Source organism: Esox lucius, chromosome 20 (genome assembly GCF_011004845.1).
Source record: "Esox lucius isolate fEsoLuc1 chromosome 20, fEsoLuc1.pri, whole genome shotgun sequence".
Lineage (NCBI taxonomy): Eukaryota > Metazoa > Chordata > Actinopteri > Esociformes > Esocidae > Esox > Esox lucius.
In genome coordinates, this window is record NC_047588.1 from 26,814,971 (window position 1) to 26,830,301 (window position 15,331).

At 42.0% G+C, this 15,331-nt stretch overlaps 2 protein-coding genes across 3 annotated transcripts; one reads left to right on the plus strand and one right to left on the minus strand.

Annotated features, from left to right (window-relative positions):
- The first annotated feature begins 7,751 nt into the window (after positions 1–7,751).
- On the plus strand, positions 7,752–9,863 carry cd27 (CD27 molecule). Its single transcript, XM_034288652.1, has 4 exons — positions 7,752–7,919; positions 8,653–8,892; positions 9,404–9,520; positions 9,608–9,863. The coding sequence occupies exons 1-4, from the start codon at positions 7,799–7,801 to the stop codon at positions 9,718–9,720; spliced, it is 591 nt and encodes a 196-aa protein (XP_034144543.1). The 5' UTR covers positions 7,752–7,798; the 3' UTR covers positions 9,721–9,863.
- Positions 9,864–9,961: 98 nt separating this feature from the next.
- Positions 9,962–15,266, minus strand: si:dkey-260g12.1. 2 transcript variants are annotated; one of them, XM_020040972.2, is made up of 11 exons: positions 14,972–15,266; positions 14,654–14,723; positions 14,418–14,472; positions 13,814–13,924; positions 13,045–13,200; positions 12,855–12,933; positions 12,405–12,457; positions 12,181–12,327; positions 11,793–11,812; positions 11,527–11,638; positions 9,962–11,227 (listed from the first exon to the last, which is right to left on the minus strand). In XM_020040972.2, exons 2-11 carry the CDS (start codon positions 14,720–14,722, stop codon positions 10,959–10,961), a joined length of 1,071 nt encoding a protein of 356 aa, XP_019896531.2. In that variant the 5' UTR covers position 14,723; positions 14,972–15,266; the 3' UTR covers positions 9,962–10,958. The 2 variants fall into 2 exon arrangements, with proteins under 2 accessions (XP_019896531.2, XP_010883282.2); XM_010884980.4 differs by having other exon boundaries at positions 12,855–12,936.
- Between the last annotated feature and the right edge of the window lie 65 nt (positions 15,267–15,331).

The window sequence follows — 15,331 nt, forward strand, 5'->3', positions numbered from 1 at the left end:
CTGTGGTGATATAGGTGAGGAATCATGTCAGGGCTGGATACGGCACACAAGGATTCTTCGCCCATTGCCTCAGGAGGGACAATATTGCTTGTGATGTCGACGAAGTGCTCTGGCCTGACCCAGCCCAAAGACAAGAAGAAGCATATTGATCACATGTTTACTCCTTAGATTTTTGTCCCTTTTAGTATTATATACTGTTCTACAGTGCATTGTAGGCTGTATACTGTACAATGAACAAATTGTATGGACCTGAACATTGTGCTTTCCATTTGTTAACAGTACAGACTGCTCAATAGATTTTGACTGGTTGCAGGTTCATATCAACAAAGATCAAGAATTACCGTATCTCAGAGACAAAGGACAAATTGGTGATATTCAGGGTACAGCACTGTAAAAATAGGGGAGGAAGAACAAAAAAAACATGTTTTCGTTCATCAAAAGACAATGCATGAAATTTGTTTTGAGATTAAAAATGTACTTCTCCCTGAGAACAATGTTTTGAACAATGTGTAATTTTGATGTATTGTTTACTGACTGCTTGATAGTGTATATCCTAACAGTGTTTGATTTTGAACACAGGTAAAACTGTTTTGAGGTGAAAGTTTTATTTTGCGAGAGTAGTCAGAGGTTTTGTAAATAGTGCTTGAAGATGAAGTTTTGTGTTGAATGTTTTCAGAAAATGGAGCAAGGTTTCAGAAATGGTGTTTTAGCAGTTGAGAAAAACTGTAAAAGTTTTTCAGTTATTTGTAATTACAGTTTTTGCCAATTGCTTACACACTGAAAGTGAATGCTTAGACAAAAGCATCAAAACCTTAACTTCTATAACCATGCTTCAAACAAAGCACCAAAAGTACAAATATATTTTATGCTTTGCACTTTATTTGCAATTCTGAAACACACTTTGCAAAACACTACACTGTTTCTGTTTCAATAATTCAATAATTACGTATCTTGCAATCATTGGGAAAATACTGCAAATGCAAAACATACCTGAAATTAGCAAAACCCACACACACAAGACAAAAACACTTGTACAGTAATTGAACACCAACTAGTCTGAGCCTAACCATTACAAATAGACCTCAAGTAAGCTAATTTGTGAGAATTCTGCAAACATGGAGGAAGGAAGAGGAACAGAGAGAGAGAGGAGTTGGAAGTTGAGGACAAGAACAAAGAAGGGACCAGGCAATAGACGGAACCATAGACGAATCCATCCATCTTCTTGCGCTCATCCGGGGCCGGGTCGCGGGGGCAGCAGTCTAAGCAGGGATGCCCAGACTTTCCTCTCCCCAGACACTTCCTCTAGCTCTTCCGGGGGGACACTGAGGCGTTCCCAGGCCTGCCGGGAGACATAGTCCCTCCAGCGTGTCCTAGATCTTCCCCGGGGTCTCCTCCCGGTGGGACGGGACCGGAACACCTTCCCAGGAAGGCGTTCCGGAGGCATCCGAAACAGATGCCCAAGCCACCTCAACTGACCCCTCTCGATGTGGAGGAGCAGAGGCTCTACTCCAAGCTCCTCCCGGGTGACCGAGCTTCTCACCCTATCTCTAAGGGATCGCCCAGCCACCCTGCGGAGAAAGCCCATTTCGGCCGCCTGTATCCGGGATCTTGTCCTTTCGGTCATGACCCAAAGCTCATGACCATAGGTGAGAGTAGGAACGTAGATTGACCGGTAAATTTGAGAGCTTCGCCTTGCGGCTCAGCTCTTTGTTCACCACGACAGACCGATACATTGACCGCATTACTGCAGAAGCTGTATACTAGACTGTACCTATGTAATTGTTGCACATCATTTTGCAACACAGTACAATACAATATTGTCCAACAATATTAGGCCTATGCGACTAAGTGAAGAAAGAAAATATAGTGCTGTGAAGCCCCGGGTGCTGTGATCTCCGTTTTTTTATGTAGTGTTTAATGAACGCTCTGATGCGTTTATTGGCTGGCTGTGCATATGATCTGAAAGCATAATTATATTTTGAGAACAGATTAAATGGTTTTGAGGTGAGTGTTTGATTTTGAAAGTAGAGTCAGGGGTTTTGTGAATGTAGTTTAAAGATTTGGATCTGTGTTTAAAGTTCTGAGAAAAACTTTCAAGAAATGTGTCTTAGCGATTGTGAAAAACTGTAACTTCACTTCATTTCTCAATCTGATAGAGGAATTAATTTGGGCTTGGCACTAAAAAGTGTCTGACCACCTCCCACATGCCCTCCTGCCTCTTCTGCAAGCAATGGAGGAGGCTTGCGGAGACATTGAGGTGGGGTAACTCCAGGGTTGGATAAGGAACGCAAGGCGACATTTTCCCCGGTGCCTAGCCAGGGATGACAATGCCTGTGATGTGGATGAGGGTGATCTGGACAGTCGCTAACAGAAGGCAGGATCTATGAAACATCCACCCCATCCCTTACAATCCTATTTTTTGTTTACCATTGCACTGTAATTTACTGTAATTAATTTTGTTTCTGGGAGTTTACAGTAAATAATTTTGTAATGATTACTGTAGTCATTGTAATTCTAATTTTCTTTTTGTTTTTGTTGTTGTAGAACCCTGCAATGTCAAACAAATATGCCCCCCCCCCCCCCCCCAACTGTGTGCTTTAGAACGGTGCTGAGGCTGGACGGTAAACATATACATAATTCGAAATCAAAATGTGTAATTCAGGCTGGCTTCAAGACCACGCACAGGCAGTTTGCTATGAGGTAGTTGCTGGAAAGGTCATGCGCACTAGGGATGGGAAGTTCGACTCACTTTACTGATCTGATTCTTCAGTAAAAAGAACAAATATTTCGAATCATTTTGTTCATTTGAGTCTGTCTCCCTCCCCAGCGCTTAATAAATAAAAAAGTTTATTAATATATCTGATCAGTTTTATCGAGTCCTGACAGTTGCAGTATTACCAATAGACATGTACATTACATAATCAGATGACAACTGAATAATAGCCTACTGTCCTAAAATGTATTGCAGCTAACGTTTCTTACTTTGGAACTTTAAGGATGATAATGAGATACTTGGAGATCAGAAAGATTGAAAGACGTATTTCTTCATTAGTCGTTCGCCTTCCATCGTTCTCAGGCGATTCAAAGTGCCTAAATAGTGTGGATCATCGTTCATTTCGTTCATCGTTCCTTTCGGTGAACGAGATTTCGGAGATCCAAAAGAGCCATGGATCATTGTTCATTGTTTCTTCTGCTCAACGAGATTCTAAGATTAAAAAAAAGAGCCATGGATCACCGTTCATTTCATTCATCGTTCTTTCCAGTGAACGAGATTTGAAGATCCAATGATCCTACTGAGATGAAACATGAATCACGATGGTTCGCGAACGACCCATCACCAATTTGATTTGATTTTGATCTTTTGGATTTTCGAAGTATGTATCCATGCATGCTTTTTGGGTCAGGATAGACAAAAACTTTGCAGGCTACACCTTCAGTAGCTACTTTATATTAAGCCTAAACTAAAACTGTTTTTCGAAGTAGGGGAGACCATGGAGAGTTGTAACACTTTTAGCAATTTTCCCAATAAATTAAAAACCATTTACACCTGAAGGGCCAATTTGCTATTACTATAAACGTCAATACGTCAACTACTGAAACAGTGTATATAAATGGTTTTGTCAATGTGAAAAACAATTTCAAAATCTAACATTTCTAATGATATGTACAATAAGAAAATTATGCAGGCAATAGGCTTACAGAGTAACTCAAAAAAAATCAATGGCAACATATTATTATGGAACTCTAACACGAATGGTTAATATCAGTCTTAGTAGAACCTCTGATTCTGAATGTTAAAAAAAAAACGTATTAAACCTTACACATTTACAAAGGTCACATGCTACTCATTTAGCTAAGCTTTTTAACCTCCAGACCAGATTACAGCAGTTGATTTCTATGGTTTTGATGATTTCTACAAACTCAGATATCTACAAACTCTGAAACTCATCCAGATTAAAAGACTACGCACTTCTGCATTCTGTGCTCAAAACCCCAAGATTAATCAGTCTATCTTCTATCATGGCAGCCCTGAGATGTGTTTTTATGAGCTTCAAGCAAGAAAAACTACACTTGGATGCAACTGTGCTGAACAGTAACTGTGCTATTTTACATAGTCTGAAGAAAACATGAAATACCTCCTGGTATGGCTCAATAAAAGCTGCCAGGTCTGCAATACTGGATGGTCTCTGCATCCTGTGTTTTATCTTTCCATCCAAAATGATTTTGACTTAGTACAGCTCATGTACACGGTCTTCAAGATCACATCCATATAGTTTGGCAAATTTAAAGTAGGGTATCCTTGTCACAGAAGGTTTTACTGGTTGGGTTTAGAGCTTGTATCCCCCTCATCATGCCACCGTTATGTTGTGAAAAACTGCCCAGACGTTGTCGGGAGTGCATACAGGCACATGGGGGCCACACACACTACTGAGTCACATTATGAGTTGCTGTGATGAAATTCACGCAAGTTGGAACAGCCTGTGATTTCAATTGTTCACTTTTTTGGTGTGAGTTTAAATCCGGCCCTCAATCAGTTGGTGATTTTGGTTTCCATTGACCGTTGTTACATCATTTTGTTCTCAACGAATTACACAACGTACAATAAAGATTTTGATCTTTAATATATTTTGTTCATCGAGACCCGATGTGTGATTTCGGTCTTCCCTTAATTTTTTGGAGCAGTTTATTTAGCATGTATTTATGGATCAAGTCATTGATTCCATAATGCAATGGGGGGAAGTCACAGGGAGGTCACTGAAGGTCACTAATGCAGTTTTTCCACTGCAGGGTCTTGATTGTTCCTATTGTGAAATTCACATTTCTGTCAGTTTGATATCTGTAGGAACTCAAAGGCAGGTAGTTGGGATTATGAATGGCCAAACTCAATAATTGGTCTCATGCAATGATGTCACATTGTGCATATTGAGCTCTCCTGTGCTGCTGCACTTTGTATTTTTTATTTGAAGTTAGATAATGTATCTCAGCCCCCTTTGGCAGAGTTTCCATTTTATAGATGGGAGATTGGGGGGACCATACATTTTTCCATGCAGTTGTTCAAAACAATTATTATGAATTCAGAATTCAGTTAACTAACCAAATGCAACTAACTTCTTAATAAATAAATGTAATTTAAAAGCTTATACTCCATTACTGAGCATCAATGAGCCCCAAAACACGTTAACTAAATTAAGAAATGTTGCTCTTACCTCCAGCACACAAGCATTTCTACTTATCTTCTGCCATAGGAATAATCCACAAAACCTTTTCAAACAACAACTTTAGATAGACCTACATACCAGTCACAGTCTGTGTTCATACCTTGATTACACAAATGCGATCACATAATGATTTGGCAAAATGACTTATGTTTAGCAGAATTGCTGAACCATGTTCATTTCAAAGCAAAGCGTTGGGGTAAAAATGAAACAAAACACTTTCGGCTGCCTGTTGCTAATCCCTGGAGTGTTGTTTCTGCATGTTTCTGCCTCGTCATTTCTGGGTGCTACAGTAATCTGTGTAGGCTGTATGAGTGGCTAAGACAACTTCACTGTAGAGGGTCATCAGGGGCCGCTGGGCTGTTACACCCAGGGACGTGTGATGTGGCCTGACTTCTGTTAATACTGAGGTTGAGCTGAGAAGGAGCCCACCGCAAAGTCAATGAAACCACGTGACCTCTGTGGAAGAACCACACACACACACACATCAAACGTGCAGGCAATCGTGTGTGACACACAGACACAGACAGACAGACAGACAGACACACACACACAGAACAGGTTAGGATATATTGTATATCAGTCAGTTAACATGCTCAGTGTGCATTATGGTTGAACCACACACACACACAGAACAGGTTAGGATATATTGTATATCAGTCTGTTAACATGCTCAGTGTGCATTATGGTTGAACCACACACACACACAGAACAGGTTAGGATATATATGTATATCAGTCAGTTAACATGCTCAGTGTGCATTATGGTTGAACCACACACACACACAGAACAGGTTAGGATATATTGTATATCAGTCAGTTAACATGCTCAGTGTGCATTATGGTTGAACTACACACACACACACACGTACAAGAACACACACAGAACAGGACAGGGTAAATATCAGTCAGCTTACATGCAGATGTCAATAAACAGGTGTGTCTGTGAAGCTTTCAGTCTGAGTAGGGTTGACTGGATGCTTGGTGTAAAGACTCACAGCTAGCAATTACAGTAAAAACAATGACTTGTGCTAAGATGAGTGTAATGTGGTGACACACTGAAATTACTATGTCACCAAGTTGCAGAGAAAGAGAGAAGGAGTGACAACAAGATAAAGGGTGCCTTGAAGCTGGTTTTGGAACCTTAAATGATTTTAATTTCTTTAGGATAATGTAGATAATTAAGACAGACAGGCAAACAAGCAGTGGTGGAAAGAGAGGGGGAGGCAGGTTCAGGGTGAACAGCAGCTCTGAGTAGCTAGGGGGTCGTTCAGAGACTAACAGACATTATGATTTTTGAAGTTAAAGGTTCTTAAATGACTCATCGCTTGACATTTTCTGAATAATACTTCGACACACCAGAATCCCCTGTTCAGTCATAGAGCCAGAGGGTCCAAACTCACATCTCTAACAGTCAGAGAGACAAGGTAAGTCACTCTACACTTCTCTACTTAACTGCTTTCTCATCAGCTCCTGTAATAATGATAATATATCCCATTTAGGAGCCACTCCTTTCCAAAGCAACTTATAGTCAGTAGATCAAATATATTTTACATGCTGTTGTGGATCAAATGCTTAATTCAAGTGCCGTCCTGAATGAGTTATACCATGTCTGTTGATTGAGTCTTGGGCTTCAGTTGTATTAACAATCATGTAAAGTGGAACACATTTGGGTTGTTAGTTTGTGTACTGCGCATGTTTTACTAGTAATTTAGCAGTCGCTCTTATCCATAGCGACTTAGTTTGCACTGTCATCATAAGTTAACTAGGCTGTACAACCATGCTACTCACTGGTAGTATGTATAACTTAACCAAGGAATTTACTTTCAGCGAAGTGAGAGGTAGAAGGACGAAGCAACAGAATAAGTCATTCATTTTGGCATATAGGCATTTTGAGTCAAGCGCCTTTTGTTAGTTTTTTTTTTGCTATTACATTGCAACACGCTTGATTTATTTTACATGTGTTGTAGAGTTTTGAAGACATTGTAAAGCGTTCTGCCTTTCAAATATTCTCGTCTCAGATGCGTCCCCTCTGGTGGATCACACACGTCCTTCTATCCCTGCCCACTCACCTTCATGTCGTCGGCTCCCTCAAGTGTGACCTGGCCACACAGTATTTGTGGCCTCCGCAAACCAAAAGCATCTGCTGCGACATGTGTCCGCCAGGTAAAGCCGTTGGGATCGGACGTGTGTGTCAGGTGTGTGTCAGGTGTGTGTCAGGTGTGTGTCAGGTGTGTGTCAGGTGTGTGTCAGGTAAAGCCGTTGGGATCTCGGACGTGTGTGTCAGGTGTGTGTCAGGTGTGTGTCAGGTGTGTGTCAGGTGTGTGTCAGGTGTGTGTCAGGTGTGTGTCAGGTAAAGCCGTTGGGATCTCGGACGTGTGTGTCAGGTGTGTGTCAGGTGTGTGTCAGGTGTGTGTCAGGTGTGTGTCAGGTGTGTGTCAGGTGTGTGTCAGGTGTGTGTCAGGTGTGTGTCAGGTGTGTGTCAGGTGTGTGTCAGGTGTGTGTCAGGTGTGTGTCAGGTGTGTGTCAGGTGTGTGCGTTCCAACATGACACCCGCCTGTGCTCTCCTTCCCAGGCGAGCACATGTTAAAGCGCTGCAGCGACGACTTGCCGACAATCTGTGTCCCCTGTTCCAGTGGCTACTATATGAACAACTACAACTTTCAAAGAGATTGCATATCCTGCCAAGGCTGCAGTAAGAGTGGTGAGTTGAGGGGGGGCTCCTTTATTTATGCTGCTGAAGCGTATGCGCTGTGAGAAGAGCCCGCTAACGTGTCGTTCAAAGGAACAGTTATGAAGCTCATACAAAACATTGGTGGGGTTTTCCCTTGTTTTTACCATGGTGGGACAGTCAGAGAGAGAGAGAGAGAGAGAGAGAGAGAGAGAGAGAGAGAGGGGCAATGACAAACACTGAGTCGTTGGGGGGTCGTAACAGGTATGTCTGCTAAGTTACCGCACGCATATCAGTGGTGCTGGGAAGGCGCTAGGAGGAGGGTTAGTGGGAAGACAGAAAACGCCATCTTGCCGGAGAAATATAAATGTCCACAAAATAACATGAAAGATGAAATGAGTAGATAAGGTTTAAGCGTGTGTGAGACAACTATTTTTAAATGTCAAACGGGAAATCAAGAAATGTTTTAACTGTTATTCAATGTAGGGAAATTGCTGTTGTGTGTGTGTGTGTGTGTGTGTCTGTGTGTAGGAAGGGGTCCGACAGTAATAATATAACTTGAAAACGTTTTTAGTCAAAACCTGTTTCAATTAGGTCACTATGAGTCATTTTGATTTTGAAGATTAGATATGTTCACATTCAGCATGATTTCAGGTTGTTTGACTAAATTTAAAACAGGATGTCAAAGTGTGAAGGTACAGAAACTACTACACAATCTACCACCTGGGCTCACCTCTGTGTGTGTGTGTGTGTGTGTGTGTTGCAGAGCTGGAGAAAGTCTCCACCTGTACCACCAAGCAGGACGATGTGTGCAAATGTAAAACAGGCTACCGCTGCAAAGACACTGGACCCTGTCGGGAGTGCGAGAAGATGCCCACAACAACGACAACTAAACACACTAAATTACCCAACACCACATCTACAGCAGTGCCTAGGACACCTAACCCTACAACAAGGCCTGTCACCCCATCTGGTTCTACCCCCATCACAAACCCTGTCCCCACAGGTACACTACAAAACACAGGATTTACAATCCAGAATCACTGAACTGCAACATATTACAAAGTAGTATTCATGTGTACGGCACTCATCTCTCTCTCTCTGTCCACTGACCACTCTCTCTATTTTTCCACTGACTTCTCTCTCTCTCTATCCACTGACCTCTCTCTCTATCCACTGACCCCTCTCTCTATCCACTGACCCCTCTCTCTGTCCACTGACCCCTCTCTCTGTCCACTGACCCCTCTCTCTGTCCACTGACCCCTCTCTCTATCCACTGACCCCTCTCTCTGTCCACTGACCCCTCTCTCTATCCACTGACCCCTCTCTCTGTCCACTGACCCCTCTCTCTATCCACTGACCCCTCTCTCTGTCCACTGACCCCTCTCTCTATCCACTGACCCCTCTCTCTATCCACTGACCCCTCTCTCTGTCCACTGACCCCTCTCTCTGTCCACTGACCCCTCTCTCTGTCCACTGACCCCTCTCTCTCTGTCTCGGTTTGTGTTCATCAACAGAAGACAGAAAGTGGATCCCGATGTTTGTGACCGCGATGTGTCTTTGCCTTCTCCTCATCTGCATGTTTGCCGTCTCAAAGCTCCAATCTATTTTGTCATGGATTGGTTCAAGAAACAGTAAGTACATTTGATCCGTCCAGTAGTACTGTAAAACACAATGCATATGCAAATTTCACCTAAACCCTCATTTCTTTGGACCATCAGACTTCTGGTCTCCCCCCCAAAAATCACTGGCAATTCAGAGCCCAGAGGAAGAGGAAGTGCCCATGCCAGTACAGGAAGAGTGCGGAAAGTTGGAGCTGCTTTTGGACGTGTGATAAATGTGGATGTGGGAGGAAAATACGGTCAAAGAGCTTTGGAAACCTGGGAGACAAACATTAAGACCAGAGATTCTGCTGGATTTCTCTCACTGCTTGCAGTGCTTTGCTGTCTCTAGGGACTTTTAGAGAGGACAACGAAATGGGACAAAAGTCACCGGAAGAAACCACCAGACACAGGCAAAGGAAGAAGCCTGTGTGTGACAAAGAAAGATCAAAGAGTAAGAGTGAATGACTGGAATCAGAATCACCTTTTATTAATTAAGACAAATTAACACATACTCAAAGAATTTACACAGCGAAGAGAGTGGTAGAACGAAGAAGAAAATATAAATCATTTGCACCACAGCACATGGAAATAAAGTGGTCAGGTTGAGGGCTGTTTTTTTGGACATGGTTAACCTGTACTGCCCACCTCCCTCTTCCTGAAGGAAGATACTTTCTTTAAATAGGAGTATTAAGCATAACCGAGAGACACACACACACACAGTGTGTGTTAAGTACATGTACAGTACATGATTATGTTGAAGATGTTTTACACCTTCATTGCAATTGTTCTGTTTGCTGTATCCATGCTTTTTAGATGCATATTGAAATGTAGTCATTATTTGAAATAGAACACACCATAACATATTGTAAATAAAGAATAGCTTCAAAAAGATTACAGACCTACAGTGATTTATGACGACCTAATCACATTACTTTTATTATTTATCATTTAGCTTTCAATTTTACAAAGATAGTTCCAACATGCCAAATGAACATGATGGGAAACAGATAGCAACATCTGAGACAGAGAGCTTATTATAAATACAGTACAATTTACAATATAAACATCATGGGGTTGCTCTGAGGGCTTCACGCAGTCACGGCCTGGGGGCAGAAACAGTTGGGGGTTTGTTTCTACCTGCTGGTTAAATGCACTCACCTGGCGTCCCAGGTCTGAGTTAGTCTTTGATTAGAAGGATAGAATTAAACCCAGAAAGGATCAGCCCTCCAGGACCGACATTACACAGCCCTCATGTCAGTGTGAGAGGACTGAGATTCCCCCTGCTAGAAAGTTAGAATTCACCATTCTAGAGTGTTTGGATTCACCTGAGTTCTTCTGAGAGCATGAATAAGTTATCACTTACCACTGACCCTGGGTCAGTGTTAGTCCATTATTGCATACCATTAGGATGTTCAGTTGGCAAAACCGCTTCCACATGGTGTGTCCTCAGTCTGCAATCCCCCTCCAATCATAATAATCCCTCCTCTTTGGACATGTGACTCTCCTTTCCTTGCTCCTGTGAAGGGAAAAATACACAGTCCATCTCGCCATTCTTCTCTTCCTGGGATAGATGGATATTAGGGGAGGGGATGGGGTGTGTCGGACAGCTTCCGCTTTCTTCATCCCTCGTGTTTTGCTTTTGCTCATCCTCTAGTCCTCCACTAACTCCACCGTGACCAGTGAACTGGTTGAGTAAACTGAAGATAACTGTTCCAGCGCTGTAGACATGGACCGGGCCTGAGTAAGACACAGGGGGGGGGGGGGGTTGACAGTACTTTCAACGGAATTGCAATCAAATACTCAGTATAGGCATTGACAGCTAAAAATGTTTCCCTGCTTATCCTTCACATATTTCAACACAATTAATGCTAAGTTCCAGATCATGTGGACAGATCTGTAAAGAGGTTCCCATAGCAGGGAATTAATGACCATCTTATTGCAAAAGAACACAAATGAACAAAAAGTTACTTTTATTAAAATGTTCTTTAAGGTCTCAGTAAACATCATTATTTGCATCTCTATGTTTGCCTCAGTACCCATATTTGCTGTAGGGTGTGGGTTGATTGGCTGATGCCTCCCAGTGGGTTGTGGCTCTTTTGTCTGGTGAGTTGGCACTTTGGCAATGTTAGGCACCCCTTCTCTGACTCCCTTTAGAAGAAGACATACAAAGTCACCATAAATAATTATGGAATAATACAATTATAACAGAAATGTCAACAATGCCTATATGGGAATTAGGTCAAAATCACATGACTGAAGTAAACACTCCAGCAACACTAGTTGTGGCAGGCATTAAACTTACCTTGTTACAGAATTTGAGAGCTGAAAAAAAGAACGTACACAGATCTATTAGTCAGCCAATAAAGAGTTAGGCAAGGGCATTTCCTCAATTAGTCACATACAATTGAAATATACTAAAGAATTTTTCTGTAAAATGAATGAGTAATGAGTTAACTTCCAGCCAGCTTTGTAAGTACATACAGAAACTAGAAAGTTATCACGGCTACACAGATGGATTTCGTTTCATTAAATTACATTTTCGAGAACCTACTTCCTTAACAATACTGACATCTAACATTACTTGTCTGATCATGTCTAATTCCTCCTTATCTCATTCAAGTTTCATAAGAAAGCGACAGTTGGTCTGATCCAGTGCACTGAACACAACAGTTCAGACTGATCTCCCTCACCTTGTTTGAAACGCACTTCATCTCGAGGGCGAAGGATACATAGCAGAATGATAATGGCCAGGACAATGACCACCAGAGGAAATAAAATGCCTGCCAGGGAGCTACTGCCCTCAGCCGGTGGAGAGGAGAAAATGATCTGTACCTTTCCTAAGGATCAAAACATTCTGTCAGAAAATAACAACAAAAAAACTTAGAAACCAAAGCGTGTCTCAGTGGTCACTCACCTGAGGTGTGGTTAGTGTTGTTGACTCTATCTGGGGCTGCTGAAGCATCACAGCTGTGTGAGATAGATGTAAATGACTCTTCATCAAACACATCCAAAGACACTCAGAGCCTGTCAATGCTGAGATGAGGCCATGCCACTGAGCGGAGAAATGGATTGGTACCACATCCCACATAAAAATACACACAGCTCCAGAAAAAAGAGACCACTGCACCTTTTTCTTTCCAAAAGGAAAGTTTTGAGTGAGGAACAGAAGGATTAAAATTAAGAGACCACTGCAAATTGAACGTTTCTGTTCCTCACTCAAAACCTTCCTTTTCAACTTAACTGGAAAGGAAAGAAAAAGCTGCAGTGGTTCATTCATTCCGGAGCTGTATATCTGCCACATCTCCGTACCGATCAATGTACAGAATATGAACGTCTGCCAAAGTAGGAAGGATAAATGTCTCACTGGGGTGGTTGGCAGCGTTCAGTCAAGGAAGTGCTGCGGAATTCAGGGGATGTTATGGGCTGTTTTATTCTGACGCTCACTGCTGTAATTAGAGTGCACATAAGCAGTCAAACAGCCGGAACTTTCTAAAAGCACAACGTATTGAAAGATGGAAGTCAAAGTAGCCAGCCCACAGGCACACACACAGTACCAATGGACGTCAGTGGCGTCGTCTGCTGAGGAATCTTCTTACAGTCTTCGCAGTTTCCTGTCAGGGAGTTTTCTTCACTGCAGCTGAAACCAGCCTCACAGAGACACGTGATGTCTGATTTTTTTGTGCAGTTCGCAACCACCACCAGGTGAAGTTCTTGAAACACACACACACACACACACATAATTATTATAGTGAGACAAAAAAAGGAAAAATAATTCCATGAATTGAAATTTTCCTGATTTACAAAAAGAGTGATTTGATTACAGCACTAAATAATGTATCATTTAGATTGTAGTTGACTATACGGAGCCTACACAAAGTTTAGTTTTATTACTACTAAACCACTGAGACACATTAAGTACTGTATAGCCCATACTGTATAAACACACACAGAGGCCAGTTTAGAAGGTATGCAAATCAAGTAACAGGTGGGATCCTTTGCCTTCAGAACAGCCTTCTGAAGTCACTGTCTTGTATATAATTCCTAGAAGGAGATTGTTTCTGAGATTTTGGAACAATCGTGCCTGGGCACGACGATCATCCCCTGCTTTTGCCCATAGTTACCATAAATCAAACAGCAACTGAACGCTTTAATGCCTGATGCCTGCTTTATATAGCAAGCCATGACCATGTGAGACTCTGTAGAACAGATCGATCTCCGGAAACGTTCTGGTGGACCTGATGTGCTGGCCACTGAGAGGACAATGAAACTCGTCAATGTAGGAACAACATAGAATTAATCACAAACAATCAGTGTATTATGTACCAGGTCTGCAGTCTCTGAAGCAGGGACGGCAGCTCGGCTCTTCGTTCATTTCTGCTGTGTAGAAACCCTCTTCACAGGGGGAGCACTCATAACATGACTTCTGATACTCACCTGGGAGAGAGAGGGGATGGGGTTATAAATGAAAGATATGGTAAAAGGCAAATGGAGGTAAGTACCAATATAGGGAAATGAGGCAATAGAGAAAAAGGAGGAAGTCAGGGGAAGTCAATGCAGGAGACGGAGAGCATTACAGTATGTGTCAGATACTGTCCTGAAGTAGACAGGTCTGTATGAGACAAGTCCAAACATGTAACGTTTCAGTGCATCAGTCCATTGTCTGTTGCTAAGGAGAAAGAGAGAGAGAGAGAGAGAGAGAGAGAGAGACCGACAGGCTGGAGAATAACAGGAAGAGACGGAAGATGATGTTGGCCCAGCTTGCATACTAATGAAGGATGTGGTCATACTGAGCCATGGCAGAACACGGCACAGCATTTCTCATCACGAGAGACACCAAGAGAAAAAACTGCTCATAGTTTCCTCATCTTTCCTGAGAATGTATGCGTCTGACTTACTGGTTTTGCAATTGATTTTAATTCTTTCTCACCTGGTTGACAAAGTTTGCAGTTTCTCCCTACATCACTGGAATGTTCCTGTGTATTCTGACAACACAAAGTCTCATAAGAATTTCATGTAATATTGATACATTTTTCAAAAGTTATTAACAGATCTAAAAGCCAGACCAAGCAAATAATAAGAGCCGACTTTCTAATTGAATGTGATGAAAACTGAGAATGAACAGTATGAACAACCAAATTAACATAAAAGGGGATGACTAGTTACCTGAGGGTGGGAGAACGAAGGGCATGCAGACAACATCAACCAAGCCACAAAGAACTGGACCACCACCATTCTATAATCAGTCATAAGTAGGAACAATCTCTCATATGAATCACTCAACTGAGTCCTTCGTTCACACTTGTATGTATTAAACGTACACACTGACAAAGTATGTCACATAGTGAATGCATGTATCACAATTTGATGGTGACCAGTTGCATTAACACTGAGTCACAATAATAATTTTTAGGACAGAAGTTAGCAGTAAAAAAAATCCCATAGAGAAACGAACTAACACCAAAGATGAGTTAATAGTCCTACCTTTATCACTTCAGAGGACACCAAATGTTGGTCTTTATTTGCTATCGTTTTGACGCTCCTCTGAGCTTTTCTCTAAGGTATGTCTCTTCTGAACACATCCTGTGTCATTGTTTCCTTTACCTGTGACATCTTCCACAGTTCCGGTCTCTCCCGCCCACTGTGTACTGACAGTGATGTTGTTTTACACACAGACTGGCTAACAGACATTTCACCAGAGTCAAGTAATGCTTCTGAACCAGTTTCTATACATAATGTAAGCAGTGAAAGACAGGTTGTTACTAACATTTTCTTACAGGTGGGAATCAAGGAAGTACTGACACACAGAGCAGCCAATCCATGTCTCCAAAAAAAAACACTTAA

Coding starts and splice junctions, on each gene's coding strand:
- cd27 (XM_034288652.1), top strand. CDS start 7,799: ATGTTAAAGCGCTGCAGCGACGACTTGCCGACAATCTGTGTCCCCTGT. Junction 7,920..8,652: donor CCAAGGCTGCAGTAAGAGTG/GTGAGTTGAGGG, acceptor TGTGTGTTGCAG/AGCTGGAGAAAGTCTCCACC. Junction 8,893..9,403: donor CACAAACCCTGTCCCCACAG/GTACACTACAAA, acceptor GTTCATCAACAG/AAGACAGAAAGTGGATCCCG.
- si:dkey-260g12.1 (XM_010884980.4), bottom strand. CDS start 14,722: ATGGTGGTGGTCCAGTTCTTTGTGGCTTGGTTGATGTTGTCTGCATGC. Junction 14,473..14,653: donor CTTCGTTCTCCCACCCTCAG/GTAACTAGTCAT, acceptor TTGTGTTGTCAG/AATACACAGGAACATTCCAG. Junction 11,813..12,180: donor TGAAGTGCGTTTCAAACAAG/GTGAGGGAGATC, acceptor TCTTTTTTTCAG/CTCTCAAATTCTGTAACAAG.